Consider the following 22009-nt stretch of genomic DNA (forward strand, 5'->3'; position numbering starts at 1 on the left):
TTTTATCTTAGTGACGGGAATGATGGACTGTTTAACATCCCTGTTGCTGAATGTACAAAAAGCCTTTTAAACCAGTTGTAGATCCATTCTTGCTAAGGAAAAGAATTTTTTTTTGGGGGGGGGGGTGGTCTGTTTTTGTTTTTATTCTTATCCAAGTTATATGTGAATACAGTTTTAAACTATCAAATAGATCTGTAAGGTTTGTTACAACAAAACAAAAAACAGCAGTTCTCGGTCTCTCTCCCTCCATTTTTCCATCTCAGAGGCAGCCACCTTCCCCTCTCTTGGTTTTCTGCGTTGACATTTACCACTGTTTCTAAATGACTTACTTCTTCATTTTTTAACTTGAAGCTCCGTGGACATATTCTATTGATATTCTGTTCTCGGTATCTATGGTTGTATAACAACCATCCCCAAACAACCTTAAACAACATTTATTGGTCACAGATCTGCAATCTGGGCAGGGCTTGGAGGGGACAGTTTGTGTCTGATCTCTGGGGCCTCAGCTGGGGTGGCGGGAGGGGACATGGGGGATCCACTTCCAACGTGGCTCCATCACGTGGCTGATAAACGGGCTCCTTTCCCTGAGGGCTTCTCCACAGAACTGTTCGAACTTCCTCACAACATGGCAGCCGGATTCCCAGAGAATGGGAGTGGAAGCTGCCAGTTTCCTAAGGCCTGGGCCTCGAAACTAGCACAGGGTCACTTCTGCCACATTTCTGCCTATTAGCAGCCACTGAGCCTGTCCAGATTTAAGGGGGAGGCACACAGACGCCATTTGTATTTATTTGTTTATTTAGCAGCGTCACTGAGGTATAAATTGACAATAGGAATTGTATACACTTAAGATGTACAACTTGGTGTTTTGATAATATGTATACATTGTGAAATGACCACCACAATCAAGCTAATTAACATATCTATCACCTCATAGTGATCATTTTCTCTCTGTGGTGAGGACACTGAAGATCTACCCTCTTAGCAGCTTTCGAGCACACGACACAGTATCGTTAACTGTATCACCATGCTGTACGCGAGGTCCCCGGAACTTGCGTGTCTTACAACTGAGACTTCGTACCCTTCGACCGACACCTCCCCATTCTTCCTCCCTGCCCCGGCTGGCCCTGAAAACCAGCATTCGGCTCTGCTTTTACGAATCTGATGATTTTAGACTCCACACATAAGTGAGAACATGTATTTGTCTCGTGCCTGGCACACTTCACTTAGCGTGATGTCACCCAGATTCACCCATGTTGTCACAGCTGGCAGGATGTCCTCCCTCGTGGCTGAGTAATATTCCGTTGTGTGTATGCGACACATCTTTATCCATTCCTGTGCTGGCGGACACTTGGGGTGCTTCCTGTCTCGGCTGCTGCGAGGATTGCTGCTTTGCACCACTTGCGTGGCCCCAACGCGCTGCACGACTCTGCCTCATGCTTTCAAACCCCGGCAGCAGCGTTTGAGGCTCTCTTGTCCCCAGAAGGAATCCAACCTCTGGCCTTTGCTGTCCCCACCCCTCCTCTGCCCCCACTCCCCCAGGGCGCTCCTCCCCGCCTCCTCCATGGGGAGCCCAATGTTGCCCGTGACTCTGGCACCTGCTGGTGCCAGCTCTGTCGGGACATTTGGGCTTTGCTCCCTCTCTCAGGCCTTCACCTTGCCTGGATTATCACGGTCCCTCCAACCTGGCCTCCAGCTTCCCACCTCGGGGCCCGTCACTGTTCTGTGCTTGCAGCAGCTGCAGGGGGCATCTGGTGCTGTGTCTCCCCAGTGGTGTGGCCTCTTCCTGGGACCTGCTCCCCAGGTTCTTACCCATCCCTCCCAACTGCCAGAGACCCCAGGAGCTACCATTCTGCCCCGTGACGGCTCTCTGATGGGCCAGGGGTGGGCAGCCGCCCCATTCTTTGCTGGGGTCTAACTTGGGAGAGGGTGTCAGTTTCTCTCCAAGAGGGTGGGCTGCAAGATACAGAGCTCATGCTTCCAGAAGGTCGTGATGGAGGAAGTGATTTACAACCAGGAGGAAGGGAAGAGGAAACGGAGAAGGGAGACAGAGCCACTCAAGGTGACCTGGAAGCGTGGTGCGTCCCTGCCTCCCTCACGGTGGGCTTTCCGGCCCTCCTCTGCTAGTTCACATCCAATCTTCCTACCAGTTCCCTCCTCTCAGAGCCACTTTGCACTGGGTTTCTTTTCTTTGTAATCAAAAGACAGGAGTTTTCCTGAAGGCTCAAGAGCCTCTCTCTCTGGCTCCTTCTCCCCATCTTTCCCGACCCTGGATTTTCAGTCCTGAGCCCTTCCAGGCTTCCGGTCCGGGCTGTGTGCTGAGGATGCTCGGACAGAGGACCACTGTCCTGCACTTCAGGGCCCAGCCCGGCATTCCCACATCTACCTGCGGCCACTACCCCTACTGCTGCGCCCCCCCCCCCCCCGCCCCTGCCCTCCAGCCCTCCAGCCCCCGCCCAGCCTCTGTACTGTCCCCACCTGCCCCCCACCCCGCGTCCCAGGTCTGTTCTCAGCAGAGACACTAGCTGGCTTGCGCCCTTCATCTGCTCCCCCCGTGAGGAAAGTCCTCACTGTCCCAGCTCGCTGGCTCTCCTGTGCTCCAGCCTCCCACGCCCTCCACCATCCAGATGGCACTGGACCTCAGGGCCCGCACCTGCAAATAGCCAGCAGTTTGCTCCCGGAGGCTCTGCCCACACTCGACCTCCCTCTCCTGCTTTACCTTCATGCCATCACCACCACCTACCGCACTAGTGACACAAGTCCCCTCTGGACAGCAGCCCCGAGAACATACGGCCGACTGAAGGCACAGAGGCCATACTGTGGCACAGCTCTGGTTGGAAACCTCCAGTGGCTCTTCACGGCCCTTGGAGTGCAGTCTCCGGCCAGCTCAGAAGGTCCATGCAGTTTCCTTTTGCAGCATCTTCTTGCACATCCTCTCAGTGCTCTCTGACCCTAATGACCTTGACCTTCACAGCTCGTGGCTAAGTCCAATACTGTCAAGCCTCAGTTTCTTCACCCGTGTGGGGCCCATGTGTCACCTGGCTACTGTCCCTTCATGGCTGGGAATACGGTCTCCAGCCTCGGAGCTCTGCCAGAGCCTCGTCCTGTAGTGACATTATTTGCATGACGCCTCCCCCCGCACGGTGATCCGAGGTGGCCCTGTGAGAAAGACAGGGACTCGCGTGGGGTCTGGGGCTCCTGCCTGTACTAGCGTGCAGTGGTTCTGGAGCAGCCGAAGGGATGAGCGAGTCTTCCTTTTTGACGAGGTTTTGTGCTGGTCATCCTTTTGTCAAGAGCTCCATCACGTGGGGACACAGGAGGGGCGGCCCCTTCCATGGGCTTCCGCCAGAGCCCCGTGTGCCGGGGGAGGGGATGAAGACAAACTCCGGTGACTTGGGGAGGGTGCTGGGCCTCCTCCTTTGGGCCCACAGGCAGTGGAGGTGTAGTGGCGGGCCGGTGCCTGAGCCCTGGTCCTGGCTGGACAGTCTCACTGTGTCACTCTGGCCAGAGACCTGCTTCCTTGCTGGGTACAGTTTCCACTTCTGTCAAATGGGGTGGGGGTGGGCTGGGGCCCCAATGGCCCCCAGGGCTCCAGAGTGCATCAGGGCGATTCCCAAGCGAGTGCCGGGAGCCAAGATCTTCTTTGCTGACCAAGCTGGCTATGCCTCTCCAGGGCTCGGGGGGGCACTGGAACAGCGGGAGGGGGGTCCGGTCTGAGTCCACGCTGCTCGAGAGGGAGCCCGGCTGCTCTGACACACCGCTGCCCTGAGGGGTGCCACTCCATGGGGGCTCTGCCCTGCCCCCAGCTCTCAGGCTCCGTGGGAGGCCTTCGGGGACAGCACCGGGGCTCTTTCGGGCTGCCCGGGACAGCAAACACCCAGAAATCTCCTCCAAATGCCAAACCACCAGACCCTCGCCCATCTTCCTTTCCAGATACTTGGCTGCAGGAGAAGGTTCTGGGGACAGGAACGGAGAGGGGGTGGCAAGATGGACACTTGGAAGGCTGGCTAGGGTGCTGGAGGAAGAGAAAGGAACCGGTGTCCTCCCTTCCCCTCTGACACCCAGCCCGGTGCTGGATGAGGACGGGCCATGGCCTGCCGGTGGACAAAAGCAGCGGCTCCATCAGCCCTCCAGCTCCTGCGAGGCCCTCCTCCCAGGTATCGTAATGAGTTTTTCTTTGAAGGAAATTCACTGCCACCAGATCAAATGGGCTTAATACTGACACCAGAGGAAAGGGCACGGTGGAGCCTGGGCCAGGGGCACCGTTCACCCTCGCTCCTGGCAGCTCCTGGGGAAGCTGATCTGTGGTTTCCCAGTTAGGTGGGGAAGGAGTGCAGGCCGTGGTCAGGCCAGCTGGGGAGACAGCACCGCCCAACGGCCCTCCATCTCTGTCCCTGGGTCCCCGAGGACGGTGCCACTGGTGGGCGCTCAGGACGATGCCAGGCAGGTGACTAGGCCAGCCTAGGGCCACCAGGCACCCATTTTCCCATCCCTGGTGGGGAAGGCCAGTTTGAGGGCTCTCCTTCCCTCTGGCAGGCCAGGACCCCTCGGGGTGCTGCCGGGGTTTGGGACGGGCGCTGGAGGTGCCGAGGGGCCAGCCTGAACCAAGGGGGTGTGGACAGGGCCACTCAGAGCTCTGGCCTAGGACCTGAAGTGGGGGGGGGGGTGTTATAGGACCCATGCCTCCCCCATCCTGAGGCCAGCAGGCAGAGAGGAAGTGGTGGGGGCAGGGACGGCCACAGCCACCTGAGGCAGGGTGATGGCTGAGCTTGCTGTCTTGCATACTAATTACATTTCTAATCAGCCAGAATGAGGCCCTGGCAACAGTGTGACATGTGGCCAGCTCTGTGAATCATCCTGGAACTGACAGAAAGGTTCCGGAGGGTGGTGATCTCAGCTCAGCTGTGAGGGGTGGAGCCCGAGCCAGGTCCCCAGTCCTGGGTCCAAGGGGCACCCTGCGGCCCTGGCCTCCCAGGGGTGCCCCACACACCGGACCGCAATTCACACCTGATTTTATTCCATGACACTGATTTGCTGAAAACCCCCGGTTTCCTGGGCAGGGGAAGGCAGTGGGTGGGCAGGCAGAAGAGGGGCTGGCCTCCCAGGAGGACCGGGTCCTGTTCTGCTCTGGTTAAGCACCAGCCGGGCCTCAGCCTTCCGTCCGGCCCCACCCTCTCCTCTCCGGTTTGTTTAAAAACTGAGCTGCAAAAATAAAACAAAATGAAGAAATAAAAACAAAAACCCTGAGTCGTTAAAAACCAAATTAAAAATCCCCTTTGGTGTCAAAAGGTCCTATTCCTAAAAGCCAGCGGGTGGGGCAGTGGTGTGGGTGGGGTGCGGCTGGGCTGGAGGCCGTCGTCACCGTCACGCTTCCTCCTCGTTCCGCGGGCCCGGCCGCTTCAGGATGGCACTGTACTTGAGGGCCGAGGTCTCCGCCCGCAGCACCACCTCCACCAGGCTGAAGATGGTGACGACCTGCAGCAGAGCAGAGCCAGCGTGGTGACCCGAACGGGTCGTGAGGGGCCGGTCCCGCGGGACGGGAGGGACAAGGGCCTGCCACTGTCCATCTAGCTGGGCCCCAGGCCCACTCGCCCTGCCCCTCTAGGCCTCTGTCTGCCCACGTGTAAGCCGAGCCGGCTCGGGGACTGAGGCCAGGGGGCCTTGGTGGGAAGTGAGGGAAGCACACACGGCCGTGTCCGTCGTCTGGCGCACAAGTGAGCGCTCAGTGTCCGCAAAAACAGCCGCGGTCTGGGGCGGGCCTTCAGAGCGTGCTGTGGGGAAGACCTTGCGTGCAATTTCTGGGGTAGGGAGTCCACAGTTTTCATCGGACTCTCAAAAGGGCCCCCAAAATGAAAACCCTGCTCTACGGGGACAGGCAGAACCCCGTCCTCTCCCCGCAGTGGGTCCCCAAGGCAGGGAAGGCAGTGCCGGAAAGCCGTGGCCCGAAGGAGGTAATGTGGGTGAGCCGTGTGGGTCTCGCAGGTAGAAGCTGAAAGCCCACCGGGAGCTTGAGTGCTTGAGGGTGGGGGTGGGGGCGCGGGAGGGGCAGCGGGGCAGGCAGGGCAGGGGTGCCGCAGGAGGAAGGCTCCTCGAGAGCTGAGGGGCGGGCGGGCCCACAGTGGCATTCTGGAAAAGCTGCCCCACCCCCTGGTTCTGACCTGCTGCACCGGCTCCTGCTCTAGGTCCTCAGGCTCCCAGACAAGCGTGAGCTCCGGCTTCTTGCCCACCCTTTGGAAGTGGTGGGACCGCAGGGGCAGCGCCTGGGGGTACACACGCCTGTGTTGTGGGGTGCAAGCTCTGCGTGCCGCCTCCTCCCCTTTGACCCCGAAAGGCTGCCCACTGCTTGGGAGGCAGCTTCTGACCGGCCTTGAAGGAGCTCCCCGCCCCACTCCCAGCAGACGGCTGCTTGACCTCTGACTACGGACCGCCCCCACCTTTGGCTCTTACCTCCGGCCAGCTTTAGGGAGGCCCTGCCCGGCCATCTTCCGTTAAGGCAGGACCTGAGGGTGACCGAGTGCTGAGTGGCAGGGGCTGGGTCTATCCTGGCTCATCAGGGGCTGTCTACTTGAGGCCCACGGTGGACCGGGGAACCCAAGGCTGAGGGGTGCCGCCCCCTGCGGGTGCTGGGTCTGTTAGCACAGGCTGAGGGCTGGCTTGTCTGCAGACCCAAATCTGTCTGATGACCTAGACCTGAACTTTTGTCCTGCTCAATGAACTTCAGGGCAAGAGCCCTGATTGATTCCAGCTGGACTCCATTCTGTCTCTTCCGCTTTGCTCCACTGTATTAATTCCATGCTACTTCTATTCCATGTGCGGGGCTCTGCACTCCCCCAAGTGTTTTGGATGTCAAGAAAGTCGAAGCCAGGGTCAAGGGCCAGGTGGTGACCTGCCAACCACAAGGTCAGCTGAAACAGGCCCCTGAGATGGCGTTGGCACAGGCACCAAGTGCCCCTGGAAAGAACCTTGAATAAATAATCACACAGGGCAGGACCCAAAGCAAGGGCCGGTCTCTTCCTTCTCTTCGGGGGACATAGTTTCCAGAGTGGCCCTGGATCACTGTCTCGTCTTTCCTTCCTTCACATTCCTATAAAAAATTCCACCCCCCAAAGCCTGCACACTCTGGCACCCTGCACTGGCTAGGGTGGGGCCCATTCTCTGGTTGCCTGGGTCCTTCGGGAAGGGGCCCAAGCCTGACTCTTGGCCTGGATCCCTCACCCTAGGCAGGTGCAGCTGGGTGTCCCGGCGTGGCTCGACAAGTGGGCTTGGCGCCGGGCGGCAGAGGGTAGCAAGGTCGGGGGGGTATATACACTCGGCTGCCACACGCCATTGTCACTGCCTTAGCTTGTATTCTCCAGTGCACACGAGGACATCAAGGACCTTGCGCTGTGCTCCCATCCTCCACGCTCGTGTGTCCCTGGGCCAGGAACCCCCAGATAGCAGAGAGAGATGGAGGAGACCCCAGCAGAGGGTTGGGGGACACGCAAGTGAAAGCACAGTGTGCAGTCGATGCAGCTCGGTGGGTCTGTGAGAGGAGGGAGGGCTTTCAACAGACGCCACGAGGTCCCCGGCTCCCGTGTCCTAGTGGGTGCGCTTCAGCACTGTGCCTGCCCGGAAGGTCCCCAACCCTGGCCTGGGTGGCCGTGGGCACTCACATTACAGTAGACACGCTTCTGCACCCCGTAGCGTAGCACCAGCACGTCGAAGGCTTGGTTCAGGACGCCTAGCACCATGGCTTCTGACTCCAGGGGGCCACTTTCCTGCAGGACGGAGCTCTAGCCAAGGCTTGGCCACAGGACATGCCATCATCCCCAGGGCCCACCCCAGCTGCCGAAGGCCCATGAGCTCCTTAAGGGCGCCTCGTGAACAGGTGCCCAGGAGGGGGAGTGGGGTAGGTGAGGGGGAGGGGCTGCCAGGCCGGTGGCCTCACCTTCACGAGGATGGCAAAGAAGAGGCCGGTGCTGAGCTCCTGTACGCGCTTGGACGCCATGCGGCGGTCATTGCAGTGGTCGGCCTGCTTTTGCAGGGCGTCGGGTTCCAGGTCCGGCAGCTCCCTGTAGCCTGGGAAGAGGGTGGGTGCGGGGCGGCTGGCAGGGTGCTGTGCGTGTGCCGGACACGGCTGGGTGACGGGAAGCATGGTGCTCCCTGCCCAGGCAAGGTGGGGCCTGGGAAACCCATGCAGGGCAGAGGCCTTCCTGCTGCTCAGCTTCGGAGGCTCCGGCGAGGTGGGCAGCCATGGTTGGGGTCCTCGAGCCCCGGCTTTTGTATAGGATTTTAATGAGCCCCACTGCAGCCACCCCCGGCATGCTCACAGAGGGTGTTTCTGGGCCCAGGCTCCCCGGCTGCTCAGGCCGTCTGCCCCCTGGAGTCTCTACATAGAGCCAGGGGACCCGCTCTGGGGCTGGGCAGCCCTCAGGTGGGCACAAGCCTGCATTACCCCAGTGCTGTCTCACCAAGAGTGGCGGCCAGGAGGCGGTGCACCAGGATGTCAGCAAAGCGGCGGATGGGGGAGGTGAAGTGGGTGTAGAGTGGTACGTTGAGAGCATAGTGCCGGAACTGTGCCTGGTCCCGCAGCGTCCCCGAGCAGAAGTACAGTGCCATCTGGGGGGATGGGAGGTGAGTCTTAGAACCTGGCCAGGCCGGGTCAGGGCGGGGTTTGCTCTGCCAGGCTGGGATGCTCAGAGTCTCACGATTTTTGGGGGTGGACTGAACTGCCAGGCTGTAGGCGGCCGACCACAGGCCCGAGGAGGCCGGGAGCCACCCTCTGTAAGGGGACCAGTGTGGCTGCCACGAGGCTGTGCAGAGCCACGAGATGCCCATGCCCCTCTCCTGCTGAAGACAAACGTGGGCCTTGCCCTGCACTGCCCGGACCCTTCGTGATGGCAGCACGCAGAACAGGCCAAAGAGCACCGTAAGGGGCCCACCCCGCCTCTGCGGGGCCCAGGGGGTGCTGGGAAACCTCAGGATGGTTGGAAACCTCCTCCCTCCGAGCCCCGTGGGACAGGCCACCCAAGCCCTCAGGGAGGGCCGCCCACCTGCTGAATTGTGAGGGCAGCTGGGGAGGAGCTCATCCTCTCCCTCAGCCAGCCGCTGCCGAGTTTTCGGGGCTGTTACCGCCGGCAACAAGGAGGGAGCTGTTTCTGGTCTGCCCCTCCATGGGACGGGGATGGGGCAGCTGCTGTGCAACAGGGAGAAGAGGGGAGGCCTGTGGCCACGCTGGACAAGGGGCCGCAGACGTCCCGTGGAGGCAGCAGCAGACGCCGAGGAGGCCACGGGGCTCTGCAAGGACACGAAGTCCACCTCCACCACCACCACGTGGCCCAGGACCCCTACTACCCGCCTAGAATGAAATGGACTGGGAGTGCCTGGCTCTTCCTCTGTGGCCCAGGCCTAGTCTTCGCTGTGACCAACCTCATGCCCTCTGGCCCCGATGCCTGTCCTGCTAGAGGCGATGCTTGCACCCTGGCACCTCTGTACCCCCCATACTCAACCCTGCACCAGCCAAGGGAGGGAGAGGTTTGCCAGCCACCGGCCTCAGCCCTTCTTGTCCCTGACAAGCTGCCCTGAGCCAAGACTCAAGAGGTCGGAGTTCAAAAGGCCCTTCTGCAGGGGAGGAAACGATGACTGGGGTGCTTGAAGAGAGGCCAAGTTTCTCTAGGGGCCCAGCAAATAGCTCCAGGCCCATAGTGGTTCTGCCATCCGGGAGCCTTGGCCACCGTCCCCGCAGCTGTTTGCCCAGTGGTCCCCAAGCTTCCGGGGCTGGGAATCAAGGACGCCGCTGCTGCCTGGGAGCAAGAGAACAGGCTCCTCATCTAGGGCCAAAGTCACACCCTTGTGTGCTCACTCACTTGCTCCCTGTTTGCACACACCCGCCTGTGCACTTGGCCAAACGGACAGCCGGCTCCAGTTACTCTGTGTACGTCGGCCCTGGAATCCAGGGCACAGCTGGGGATGGCCTGCTCAGCTCCCTGAGACCTATTCCCCTCCAGCTCCTGCTGGGACCTGGGTTATGTCCGGGGCAAGTCCTCGGGAGAGGTGGGAGCAGCCTCCACTCCAAGCCACGTCTGGGCCTTGTTCTCGGGGGTGGCCCAGATGATCAGGGGTGAGGAGGACGGAGGCCCTGGTCCCCTTTCTGGCTGGAGAAGGTGTCTCTGGGCAGGGTGGGATGGGTGAGGGCTGTGGCTTTCCCAGGGACCAGATGCTCCGGGGACAGCCCTGGTGCCCAGTTCTAGCACCTTACTTGGGACTTTTGTGCTCACTGCTGCTGCCCCTACCCGGTCCCCTGTCCTTGTCCCAGTTCTCAGGACTGGGAGAACAGGGGCACTTCAGAAATTCCAACAACCCCCTGCCATCAGCTCCCCAGACAAAGGCTGGCTGTTAAGGTCACTTACTGGCAGGCAAGGCCAGAAGTCCACTCTATTTAAGGCTCTGGGTGACTCGGGAGAGGAAGGCTCCTTTCCGTGGAGCTCCAGGGCTAGTTTGACCTTGGAGGTGGATGCCTTCCAGAGGCTGGGGGCAGGGAACGGGAGCCCAATCAGCCCTCACGGCACAGTCAACAGGTAGATCTTGGGACCCAGGGGCTACTGCATCTCAGAGTAACTGGAGGGCAGAGTGACATCGAGCCCCTTGGCCACAGGCACACCTGCCCCTCTGTGTGGCTTTAAGGGGCTTGGTGGGGGCAGACAATTGTGACTGGGGGCAGGGGAAAGGCAGCCAGACCACACGGGCCCGGATGACTCCATTCCTGGCAGAAAATATGACTGTCAGAAAATAAATCGGCTGTGGCCAGCTGAGGTGACCTGGTTCCTGTGAACAGATTGAATCTGCAGTGACTGAGCCCCTGAAAAATGGTTTGTCACTGCCCCTCAGCCAGACTGGGGCCCAGAGCTGGTCCCATTAGTATCTGTGGCTCCCGCTGACCTGACAGGCTGGTGGGGTGGCTCCTTCCCAAGATGCTTGCGCCTGCCAGAGGGCTGACACCTGCTGTTAGGAGCAAGCTCACTGTCTACTTCCTAGGCTGCCAGCCTGTCACCCTGCCTGCAGACACAGGCCCATGGTCTAAATCCTCCTCTACTATCTGGCGAGAGGGAGACAATTCTGCCTGGGGTCCAGAAGCCGTGGTAGGGGCTGATGACTGCTCCCCTGGGCAGGCTGCCGCAGGAGACAAGACAGTCTCTCCCCTCCGGGGTGCCCGTCCAACTGAGTTGCTGACCAGCTCCCCATTCCCTTCCTTAAGCTGGTCTGGTTTGTGGCGACTGGGCACCAAAGGCTTAGCGTACACCCTGTGGGGACTCCCTGCCTTCTGCTAGGAAACAGCCCCAGAGGCCACGTGAAGGGGGCAGTGAGGCTCAAACGAGGCCCTTTAACAGCCCTGTAGAAGCCGTCCTTGAGCAGATGAGGCAGGCAAATCTGTGTAGGAGGCAGATCAGGCTCAGGAGCCCAGGGCTCACCTGTCCTAGGTGCTGCCTGGGGGTGCTCCCCACCCCTCCCCTTAGTTCCTGTGTGTGTGGAGGCCACGGATGCTCCTAAGAGAAAAGGGAGGATGGGGATGAGGCCCCTCCTTACCTGCATGGGCCGGGAGCACATGTTGGTGAGCACCTCCTTCCGGGCCAGTGAGTACTTGTCATCTCCAAATGTTTTGGTCAGACTTTTCTGGAAGCAAACCCATGTGATATGCAGTCAAGCCTGGGTTGGCTCTGGGGCCCCTGTCACCCTCTGACCATCTGAGACCTGGCTCTGGGGAGGAAGGGTATGCTGAGGGGCTCGACCACGCTCAGATGGCCACGGTGGGCTGCAGGGGGCCAGCAGCCCCCAGCCCATGTCCTGCTCTGAGGTCAGTCCGTGTCTTATTGGCTGGAGGGAGAGACTGGTTTCCAGTTGTCTGACCTAAGGTGCCTCTTTGCCCACCCCAGGCTTACAGCACAGATGGGAACAGCCTCCCTTCCGTGGGATCGGAGCTGAAGTCATGGGTCCCCAAGCCCCATAAGGCTTAGATCCAGGCAGGAAACATTTGACCCTACTTACCATAAAAAACATTCTCTGGCTTCCAATCATCTCAGCCCCTTACTGAAAGTTTCTGGGCCCAAGCCCCGCCCATCCCTGGCCACAGGATCCCTGCCCATAGATAGATGGGTGTTGACTGGCTTCCCTTGGCCTGGTCCTGGTGGGGAGCATGGCCCATGGCCAGGGCCTCTGTGACTTGGAGGCTTTCTCCCCTAGGGTCTCCCCCTCCCCTACACTCCCGGCACTCACGTTGAGGGCCCCGGCAGAGCTGAAGTCCATGGGCAGCCCCATCTGGTCACAGAATTCCATGAGGTCATTGAGCATCTTGGTCTGGGGCGGGGGGTGCCGGCGCAGCAGGGCGCGCTCAGGGAAGGCGCGGTAGGTCTTGTGGGCCACTGCCATGTTGGCCAAGAGCATGAACTCCTCCACGAGCCTGCAGCGGGGGGAACCAGCAGGGGTCAGGGGCTGCTGCTCCCCTTCTCTCCCAGGCTCTCTGTGGGCTGGCCCTCATGTACCCTCGAGTCTCAGCCTTGAGACACTGTCCTGTCTCCCAGGCTTGTTCCCCTGCTTGGGCCCCTCTCTGCGCTAACCGGTCTGTATCACTCTTCTCTGCTGATGCGTGAGGTTGCACACCACCTCCCCGATTGGACGGGGGGATGGCATCTGTCTTATTCCCTGCTGTAGCCCCAGTGTTTGGCACCCCAGCACCCCAACCCCACCTGACTGGAAGAAGGTGCTCGGTAAGGAGCTCTGCTGAATGACTAGCCTCCTAGAACACTCCGGGGCGCACCAGCTGTACGAAAACAAGGCACCCAGGTATGCCCTGAGAACTCAGAGGGCTTCCTGGGGGTATGTGGAAGGCGGTCAGCAGACCCAGGGCTCCCTTCTCCCCCAGGGGAGATGAACAGGAGAGTCGCAGAGGGCAAGAGGGATTGCCCGTTCTGGGGCAAGGCAAACGTGCAGTTGAGGTGACCAAATCCCAGACACTTAAAGTGTAATTAGAATAAACAAGTATCAACAGATACGGCCTCAAGAGACAAAGGCACACCAAGGACCCAGGGAGAGGAGCGGGGATGGATGGGGGATGAAAGGAGCCGGCAGAGTGGGAAGCTGGATCACACAGCCCTGAGGTCAGCACCCCCAGCCCCCACATCTGGGGCAGGAGGCCATATGCTGCTTCCCGCACCCGGGGCTCCCGTGGGAGGATAGACCGATCACACACGCGTGTAAGAGCTGAAGCCCCTGGAAAGGGGGCTCGGGCATGCTGTGGCCACCGTGGCCAGGGTGCGCTGTACAGGGAAAGCCTCGCTCAGTTCAGGGAGCTCTCCCCCCTGCCTTTAATCTGGGCCCCCAAGCTGCATGTCGAGCCTGTGTTTCTCCCACAGAGGCAGAAGAGGTCAAGGAGTAAGCAAGCTCCGGGAGCCCTGGCAGCAAGCAGCCGGAGGCCGGGGACGCACTTCCTCTTCCTGGAGGTGTGGGTAGTGCTTCAGGGTTAGCCTTGTCACCTGGCCAAGCTCTCGGAAAGAAAAGCAGCCAGTGATGGGGGTGGGGGGAGAACGAGCATGAGCTGACAAAGCCCCTCCCCCCCCAGACCGGGCCTGCCAGGGCAGAAGTGTGGCTCTGGCCTGCCAAGCCGCCCCGAGAACAAACCAATCTCCCAGAAGCCCTCTCTACGAGGAAGAGGGGCTGGAAATGGCCCTCTGGCGACAGCACCACCAGAGGGACTGGGCCAGATCTGGGTCTCGGGAGGAGGCCCACCCGAGCCTGCACTCCTAGCCCCTCCTCTGTGGGGATGACTTGGGACTGGCCCACCATGGGGCAGGGATACAGCTCAGGTGCAGGGCTGAAGGGTCAGGTCTCAGCTGGCCCTTGTACATGAAGGAAACCCTGTGTGTGGAATGAGGAGTTCCTTTATACCCTACTGTGCAGTAACAGCCATTTAAAGTTTTTTTTTTTTTACAGTTATTTATTTTTGGGAGACAGAGCACAAGCAGGGTAGGGGCAGAAGGAGAATGAGACACAGAACCCGAAGCAGGGTCCAGGCTCTGAGCCGTCAGCACAGAGCCCGACGCGGGGCTTGAACCCACAAACCGTGCGATCATGACCTGAGTCGAAGTTGGACACCTAACCGACTGAGCCACCCACGCCCCCCCTGTAACAGCCATTTAAATGACCATTCTGCCTCCCTCTGCTCCCCAATCTGTCCTTGTGCACATCACTTCCCGCTGAAAAACCTCTGAGTTCAGGCACCTGAACCCAATCACCATCTCCCAAGTGGAGGGACGTCTGAACCCCGGCTGGATGCATCTGCTGTAGGGCCCTGCACAACACGGACCTTTCCTGATCCATTTTCTCAAATGCAGCATAGGGGTAGTAGCACCTGCTTCACAGGGCGGTTGTGCAAACCAATGGGAGTAACACATGTCACAAGGGCAGACCCTGTGCCTGGCACGTCATCGGCCTTAAGACACAGGATGTGCTTCCCTCTCTCCCTGCCTTCCGCACCAAACCTCCAGTCTGTACTCTGCCCTGTAAGTTTCATCCCTGCCATCGATCCCCCCTTATTTGCCTTTTCCTCACCTTCCCTGAAGGCCCAGGCTGAAGGCCGTCTCCATCACCCCCCTGGGTACTTACTGCTAACAAGCCATCTGGCAACAAGAGCCAGGCTGTTCTATGGTCACCTGTGTCATAGTCTAGCACTGTTTGACTCTCCATACTTGATCATCCTATTTAGATCTTGTCAACCCAAGAGAAGTCTCAGTTCCTGCTCAATAAATGTCTGATACTAGAGACCATTATCACCTAAATGCTTCAGATGCATACCTTCACTCATTCATCTGTTCACTCAACAAACACTACTGGGTGCCAGGCGGTTCTAGACCCGTCTCCCCGTGCAGTCTGAGAGTCCTTGTGGGCGGGGGGCACATGGTCTCTTCCTTGGAGCCCTGGAGTCTCCAGCCCAGCTGCAAGCTTGGTTGAAAAGGGAACACCTATATATAACCTTGGGGCTGACCCTGGGCTGTGTTTTGCCAGTGTGGCCAGCAGGGGGCAGCATGCCCTCATAGCAGGGTTGTGGTCAGGATGCAGGCTAGAAGTGCTGAGCAGAGCAGGAGGAGAAGGCTGGGCTGTGGTGTTCCAGCCTGTCCCCTCCACCTGACTCGCACTGTTTGGGTCAAAGGAACAGAATGCATGGGGTGCCTCCCCAGGCAGAGCCTTGCTCCTGTTCCCACTTTCTGCAGGGGCTCTCCCACCTCGTCTCTCATGGTCTCAAGTAAGGATGAGAATAGGAAGGAAGGGAATGAGGAGGGTGCAGCCAATGCCCAGAGCCTCAGGCAGTGACAAAAGAACCAAGTCAAGCTGCTTCTCCAGCGACCCCACTACTTGTCCTCCCTGGACCCCCAGTGCAGTCCCATGAGTCTCCTGAAGCCGGTGGGAGAAACACAAGTGTGCTCTCGTTAACCTGGAGAGAAGAAAGTCTGGCAAAGCTTGAGATGCAGAGGCTGACCTTGGAGAGGTCCTGTGGTGCCTCCCAAGGGCTCATTTCTCCCCGAGTGTCTTCAGTGCCTCCCTCATGACAGGGAGGCAGGAGTTAAGAGGGTAGCCCGTGGAATTCTCTCCAAGATGGTTTGCTGATATCAAGCATTCATCCCAGGAAAACATCAATGTCACCAAACTGGGAGGTGGTGTAGCAATAAGCCTGGACTCCCTGGGTGTTGCCACGGCTCATTAGTGTTCTAGGATAGCGGCAGGGACCATTTCCTCACAACCTGTCCTTAACATCCTTCTTACACCAGCAGGTGGGAGAGGGAGGGGTAGAGAGAACACACAAACTGTGAGGACAAGGAAGCAGAAGCGGGGCCTGGAAGCAGAAGTGGCAGCCATCCTGGGGTGGTTGGGAGGGACACATGGCTGCTGGAGGACGGTCCCCAGTGGAGTGTGGGAACAGGAAGGCCAAGGAAATGCCAAGCGGCCGGCAGCCAGATTCCACTGAGTTCAGAATTCACCGTCAAAAACAGGGCTAGGCATCACGGAGGGAGAACTGGGCTGGCAGCTACTGGGGGTGGGCCAGGTGGATGTCTCTGCTCTCATCTGAGGCCTGCAAAGTCCCCCTCGTTGGGCTCAACAGGTTGCCCCTGACCCCACCATGGGTCAGTTCCATGGATCAGCCAGCAGGGGGCCCCCAGCATCTTCCTTCCACAGGACCTGGGACGTGGCAGGAGCGGCTTAGAACCCAGGAACTTCTGGGCAGGAAAGAGCCTTAGTTTATAAACTGCAGCCCTGCAGCCTGTGGTCCAGGGGTCTTTGGGCTCCCATTCAGTGTTTTTCTCTGTAGTCAAAAGGGGCTGAAGGCTTGCGCTCTGAGGGAAGGCAGGGTGATCAGAAGAGACACGTGGACAGATGGCATCCCTTCACCCTGATCTCCTTCTCCTGTTGGGGGCCAGGGCTGCATGCACAGACCCAGCAGGCAGGCCTCAGACGATGCCCCAAGCCGTTCTGGGTGGTTAGGACGCGCCCCTGAGAGCAAATGTCACACGCTGGAGTCTGGGAGGTGGGGACAGAGGCCTGTGGGCCGCCGTGGCCTTGGGCTCTGCTCCTTAATCTGGGTACCTGTCCTGGTCATAACCCGTCCCCTCCTTCTGCTCCAGCGTGTGATGTTTGCTCTCAGGCATGAGATCACTCAGTCCTGCTGGGAAGGTGGCAGGGGAGGGGGTTTGAAGTCAGCAACTTCCTGGCAAGTGCTCTAAAAGGGGGGGGCTCAGGACTGGCCAGGATCACCTTCCAGAACAGCAAGCCAAGCCCTTGGAGATGGGGCCTTGATTCCAGTCCTGGCGTCTGCTGAGCATTTGGAGCCCAGTGCCAAATGCACTGGGGACCCACAACTCTGGAGGTCTTGAGGGGGCGGGGTCTGTGATAGACAGCCGCACAGCCGGCTGGGGGCCGAACCAGGATGCCAGCTCGTCAGCACTCGTTCTCAGGATCCCACCTACCTGTGCTCTGGGCTTCCAGGTGCTGGGCATGGGGGGTGGGGGGGAGGCGGAGGGGCAGGTGAGAGGCTTCTCGTCCCAGCGAGAAGCCGAACAAGTCTAGAGCTGTCAGAGTCCCTCACCCGCCACGGCAGAGGGCGGGCAAAAGCCACAAGCAACCTACTCACAAGTATACACACTCCTCACACAGCAGAGACGACTTTGGTCCAGAACGGGGTTTTCTAAAATGCGGTAATGTTACTTAAAGAAAAAAAGTATTAATATATAGGAGATGCGAGGGCGGGGTTTTATTTGACGTTTTTCTTATGGGACATCCCTTCACCTTTGAGACGCTAACATGCGTCAGGACTACAAGAAGCTACCAGATGCAGCATTTACCGCGTATTGGTGACTGAACTTGTGTCACAGCTTGAGGGATGCCGTCTGGGAAAGGATGCTCTACCTGGCAGGGGTCACACGGGCGAAATGAGAGATGGGGTCAAATATCTGCCCTCTCGGAGGAAGGGTGTCCATTCCCGGCCATCCAGGGCCTGGACTGAACGAACGCGCCCTTGCTCGGCTGGGAAACCCTCGCTCCAGGAGTTTTGTTACTTAGGGGTCTGGGTGTGTCTGTGGCCAAGAAGCCCCTCGAGGGACAGGGAGGGTGGTGGCCCGCGGCGAGGTTCCTGCTCTTCACCTCTCCTGCTACTTGTCCTGCTCCCTTCCTTGCTCCGTGCGCAGAGGCCATGCCATGTGGAGAGGCGAGGCGAGTGGCCACCGGCTCAGTAGCTTGCCTGGACTTCCAGCTCTGCCCCTCACGAGCCGTGGGACTGCAGATACATTTTTAAACCTCTCTGAATCTCAATTTATTTACCCGACAAATGGAGATGCAAATACACAAGTGCTTGGCCTTAACGAAAGATGACAATTTCGTGGGTGCCGTGAATGTGACTGGCTGGGTGCCCCAAGACAAGGATGTGGGCTGAACATGCGGAAGGATTCCCGGAGGCTCCTGCTGCCCTCCTGCCCCAAAGCCACCACCTCGGTCAGGCCTGCAGCATTGACCAACCGGCCTCCCTAAGTCTAGTCGCACCCTGTGGTTTACTTCTTGTTTTAAAAGAATTTTAATGTTTATTTTATTTTATTTTTGAGAGAGAGACGGAGAGAGACAGCCTGAGTAGAGAAGGGGCAGAGAGAGAGGAAGACACAGAATCTGGAGCAGGCTCCAGGCTCTGAGCTGCCAGCCCAGAGCCCGACGCGGGGCTCGAACCCGCGAACCACAAGATCGTGACCTGAGCTGAAGTCGGACACTTAACTGACTGAGCCACCCAGGCGCCCCATACTTCTTTATGCCCAAAGTGGGGCACTCTTTCTCGAAGGCACACCTGATCACGTCCCACTCCTGCCTGATGCCCTTCGGTGGCGTCCACCTCCTGGTAAAACGAGGCTTACCGGGCTTTGGGTGGGTCGTGTGCCCAGAGTCGCCCCTTTCTTCTCCCCACCCTCCGCCCCCCACGGTGTAGCCTGCTGAGTTCTGTGGCTCTTCTCCCTTCTGTCTCACTTCACTGCTGTGCCTCTCGGCTGAGATGCTGGCCCCCTCTCCTCTCTTCTTCCCGGGGAGGCAGCACGGGGCACGAACTCTACGTGCTTCCTGGGGATCCCATCCCAGCAGTTTGCTCACACTGCGGTGACTGCCTCTGATCACCACCGCATCTCCCCTCCCCAGCCCAAGGCGGTCTACCTCGGCCCCAGCACAGGGCCCGGCACAGTGCGGGCACTCCATAAATTCGCGCAGACCCCCAGGATGGGTGCATTCGGGAGTTGGGAGGGCTGGATGCCTGCCACCACGGCCTGTTCTGCTCGGGCCCACAGCCCTCACGCGTGTACTTCTGGCCCCTGACACTTTGCTGCCACAACTTACAGCCCTGAGAAACGGGCCTGACTGAGTCCCTCCCCCGAACAAGGCGGCGCTAGAGCAGCAACAGGCCTGCCGGCTTCCCCACCCCAGCCCGAGGGGCGGTGCTCTGCACTTGGGAGACCACAGCGGCCTTGTTATTTCCTGACGACCTCCCCAGCTAGAGCCTCTGTCTGTTTTCACTCGTCCTCACGTCTTTTCTGAGCTGCTGTTGCAGCCTGGTTCTGCCCTGCGAGCAGTGAGAGAGGGAGAGACAATCCTGAAGCGCCTGGGTAGCTGAGGTGTGGACGCGCGGTCCCTTAAAGCCCCCTGCAGCCCTGGGAGGGGTTTCTATCCCTTTCTGTGTGAGGGGGGCTTACAGAGCAAAAAGGAAAGGTGACTGGCTCCGAGTCCCACAGCTGATTCGCAGACGGGCCCGTGTCACCTCGATGCCCTGCTGCCACCAGAGAGCCTTGTGGGCATCAATTCCAAGAGATGGCAAGGAGGGAAACACTTTACACGAAAGGGACGAAAGAATAAAGGCGTGGAGGCAAAACACGTCTAGAAAAGCATCAGCCGCATTTGGAGACTAAGGAGCCGCGGGAAGGGGGAGGAGGGCTATGCTGCAGGGGAAGGCCAGTAGGGGCCTGGGGTGCCAGCCTCCAGCACTGGCACTGCTCTGGGGAGCTGGGGTGCGAGGCGAAGGATAGGCGTGAAGAATATGGTGAAGGGGAGCACAGGGACCAGGGGCTGGGCACAGTTAGGGTGACAGCTGGAGACTGAGGGCTTGTGAGAAGCAGCCAGAGGCAGCAAGAAAGGGCAGGTCACGCCAGAGTCCGAGATGCACACACGACGAGGCTCTGGGAGCAGGTGAGACGTCCCCGGGCACAGAGGGGCAAGAGGGAAGGAGCTGGCAGGGTGGCGTGGGAGGGGGAACGGGGTCCAGTGCACGGTTGTCCACGGGGCAAATGCTGTGAAGACATGGAGGCCGGGGAAGGCCACCGGGTTGGCGAGCGGGAGCGCGGTGCCATAGCGGTGGGGCCAGGAAACGGATCCAGAAAACCAAAGATTAAAGAGTGAGGGAGGCTGCCAAACATAGACGACTCTCAATACGTTCATTAGGGAAAGAGACACGGGTCAGTCTGAAGGGAGGGTGAGGAGGGCCTCCGTAACGCTTTCTGATGGCTGCTTGAAGTATCCAAGAGGTTGCTCTGCCTGTGATTTCAGAGGCAAAGGAGCTAATGGCAAGGGAGCACCTGAGGGTGAGTATGTGACCAGCCTGCATTTGGGGAGGCGGGGGTGTCCAGGGAAGAAGTCTGATGTCCCCTTGGCGCTGTGAGCTCCCAGGAGGGGACGCCGGGCCACATGGTTTGGCTAGAGAGGAGAAGGCCTGTCTTAGCCGCCCTCTACTCAAGGAGCGCCCTGGAGAGGGCCCCCGTGCAGAGTCCGTCCCCGCAGGAAGGGACGGGCTATCTCCTTACAGCAGCCCGGAGCTCCCGTGGCCCGGAGAGGAAGGGTCTTGCCCAGGGCCACAGCCTGGCAGGGGAGGAGGGGGGCGGGATCCCATATTCCCCAGCCCCCTGTCCTGAGCTGTCCTGAGCATTCAGGGAGGACATCTGGTAACCAACAGCCCCAGAACACAAGAGGCCCCTGTGTGAAGAGCAGCTGGGTAACCTCGGAGCGCTGGCACGAGGACACTGTCCCTGCAACTGTCCACTGGGCAAAGGAGAGAAGACAAAGGCCCATATCTATCAGGTCAACAAATAAAGTGGCCACCTCAACAAGGTCCAGGGACAGAGGAAGCCTCGGGGGGTGCGGGGGGCGGGTCTCTGCCCTGCAGCAGAGGCAGGCACAGTCCAGACCCAAGGTCAGCTGCCTGCTCTCCCTCCCTTATAATTCGGCCCATCTAGACAAGCAGAGAGAGGCCGGCATGGGTGGCAGGGTCTCTCCTGAGCCCAGGCTTGGTGCTGACAGGCAGGCCGGACCCCCGGCCCTTGCCCTTGGGCCCCTGGCTCCTCTGCACTTACCCCCTCAGCCCTGCCTGGCAAGATGTTCCGTTTCCAGATTCATTTTACCAGCTAAACCAGATGAGAAACTCACCCCACCCCTTCCATAACCAGAACACGCAGAAAGTGGCTTTGGAAACGACGGGGAAGCCGGGCGGCCAGGGCAGAGTGGCATGGCTGTTACCCAAACCTGAAAAGGCATCAGCTTTCAAAGACCAAAAGCAAGTGAGAGACTAGAACAGCCTCTTCTGCCCCCAGCCACCAGGGTACTTGTCACAACTCTGTGGGAATCTCACGCAGATGGAATTAGGCCACTCACAGAGACTGTTCCATTAGCACTTGGTGAAAACTGCTAACTTGGAAATTTGATAAGAATTGCTCCCAGCCAGTTTCAAATCATTTCTTCTGAAGACCAGATTTTCCCCAGTTGGGCACATCCTCACTGCAGGCCTGGGAGCCCTCAGGCTCTGCTGTGGCCGTGAAGGCGGCCACCGGGCCTCTCACAAGTGCCGCATGCCCCAGCGTGGCCCCTTCTCCCTTCCTCCATGGGTGGGGGGAGGCGGCCACCCTCGCGGGGACCTGCTGCTCTCCCAGCAGCCCCAAACTGAGTGTAGTGTGGTGGAAAGCCGCAAGGGCCCCCGGAGCTGGGGTGGGATGGGCGGCGGGTGGATGGGAGCTGAGGTGAACTGCCGGGGATGGGAGGCTCCAAGAGACCTTTGTTGCAACAATCTCCTAGGTTGGGCCGGGGTGGAGCCGGTGGCCGGTGAGCTGGAAAGTGGAGGCCCAGAGACAGAGCTATCGACAGAGCTGGCCTGGGTGGGTGGGGGGTGGCAGGCTGACCGATGGGCGCCCACCCACAGCCGGCTGGGCACCCCGCTGCGAGCAGCCGAGTGGAGGGTGCCGTGGCTGTGGGGCCGACCACACGTCACAGCTCGGGCCTCTCGCTGACCCCTCTCCTCCTGGGCTTGTTGCAACCTGCTGAGTGTTTTGGACATTCCCACGAAACCACAGGGAAATGAATGGGGCCTAGTTCACAGGCATGGAAAACCCCAGAGGAGAAGGCCTCTGGAGCCAGACATAACAGGCCCTGCGGGTGAGGCCGGAGCCAGGTTTCCTCTCCTGTGAGGCTGAATCCACTCCAGGGCCTT

The 22009-nt window shown here is 59.5% G+C and overlaps 1 protein-coding gene across 9 annotated transcripts in view; it reads right to left on the minus strand.

The window, feature by feature from the left end:
* Positions 1-3547: 3547 nt before the first annotated feature.
* Positions 3548-22009, minus strand: part of DIS3L2 (DIS3 like 3'-5' exoribonuclease 2) — a 350479-nt gene continuing 332017 nt past the window's right edge. For 5 of the 9 annotated variants that reach the window (XM_047870804.1, XM_047870806.1, XM_047870808.1 and 2 more), the window contains 7 exons: positions 12247-12430; positions 11560-11646; positions 8448-8595; positions 7925-8055; positions 7650-7754; positions 6156-6257; positions 3548-5472 (listed from right to left, as the gene is read on the minus strand). In XM_047870804.1, the coding sequence (XP_047726760.1) occupies positions 5362-5472; positions 6156-6257; positions 7650-7754; positions 7925-8055; positions 8448-8595; positions 11560-11646; positions 12247-12430 (868 nt within the window). In that variant the 3' untranslated portion in view covers positions 3548-5361. Of the gene's footprint in view, positions 5473-6155; positions 7755-7924; positions 8056-8447; positions 8596-9029; positions 9274-11559; positions 11647-12246; positions 12431-22009 lie in introns of those variants that run through there. The other 4 variants (XR_007154750.1, XM_047870809.1, XM_047870811.1 and 1 more) reach the window with 4 other exon arrangements.

The sequence above is a fragment of the Prionailurus viverrinus genome, chromosome C1 (assembly GCF_022837055.1).
Source record: "Prionailurus viverrinus isolate Anna chromosome C1, UM_Priviv_1.0, whole genome shotgun sequence".
NCBI lineage: Eukaryota > Metazoa > Chordata > Mammalia > Carnivora > Felidae > Prionailurus > Prionailurus viverrinus.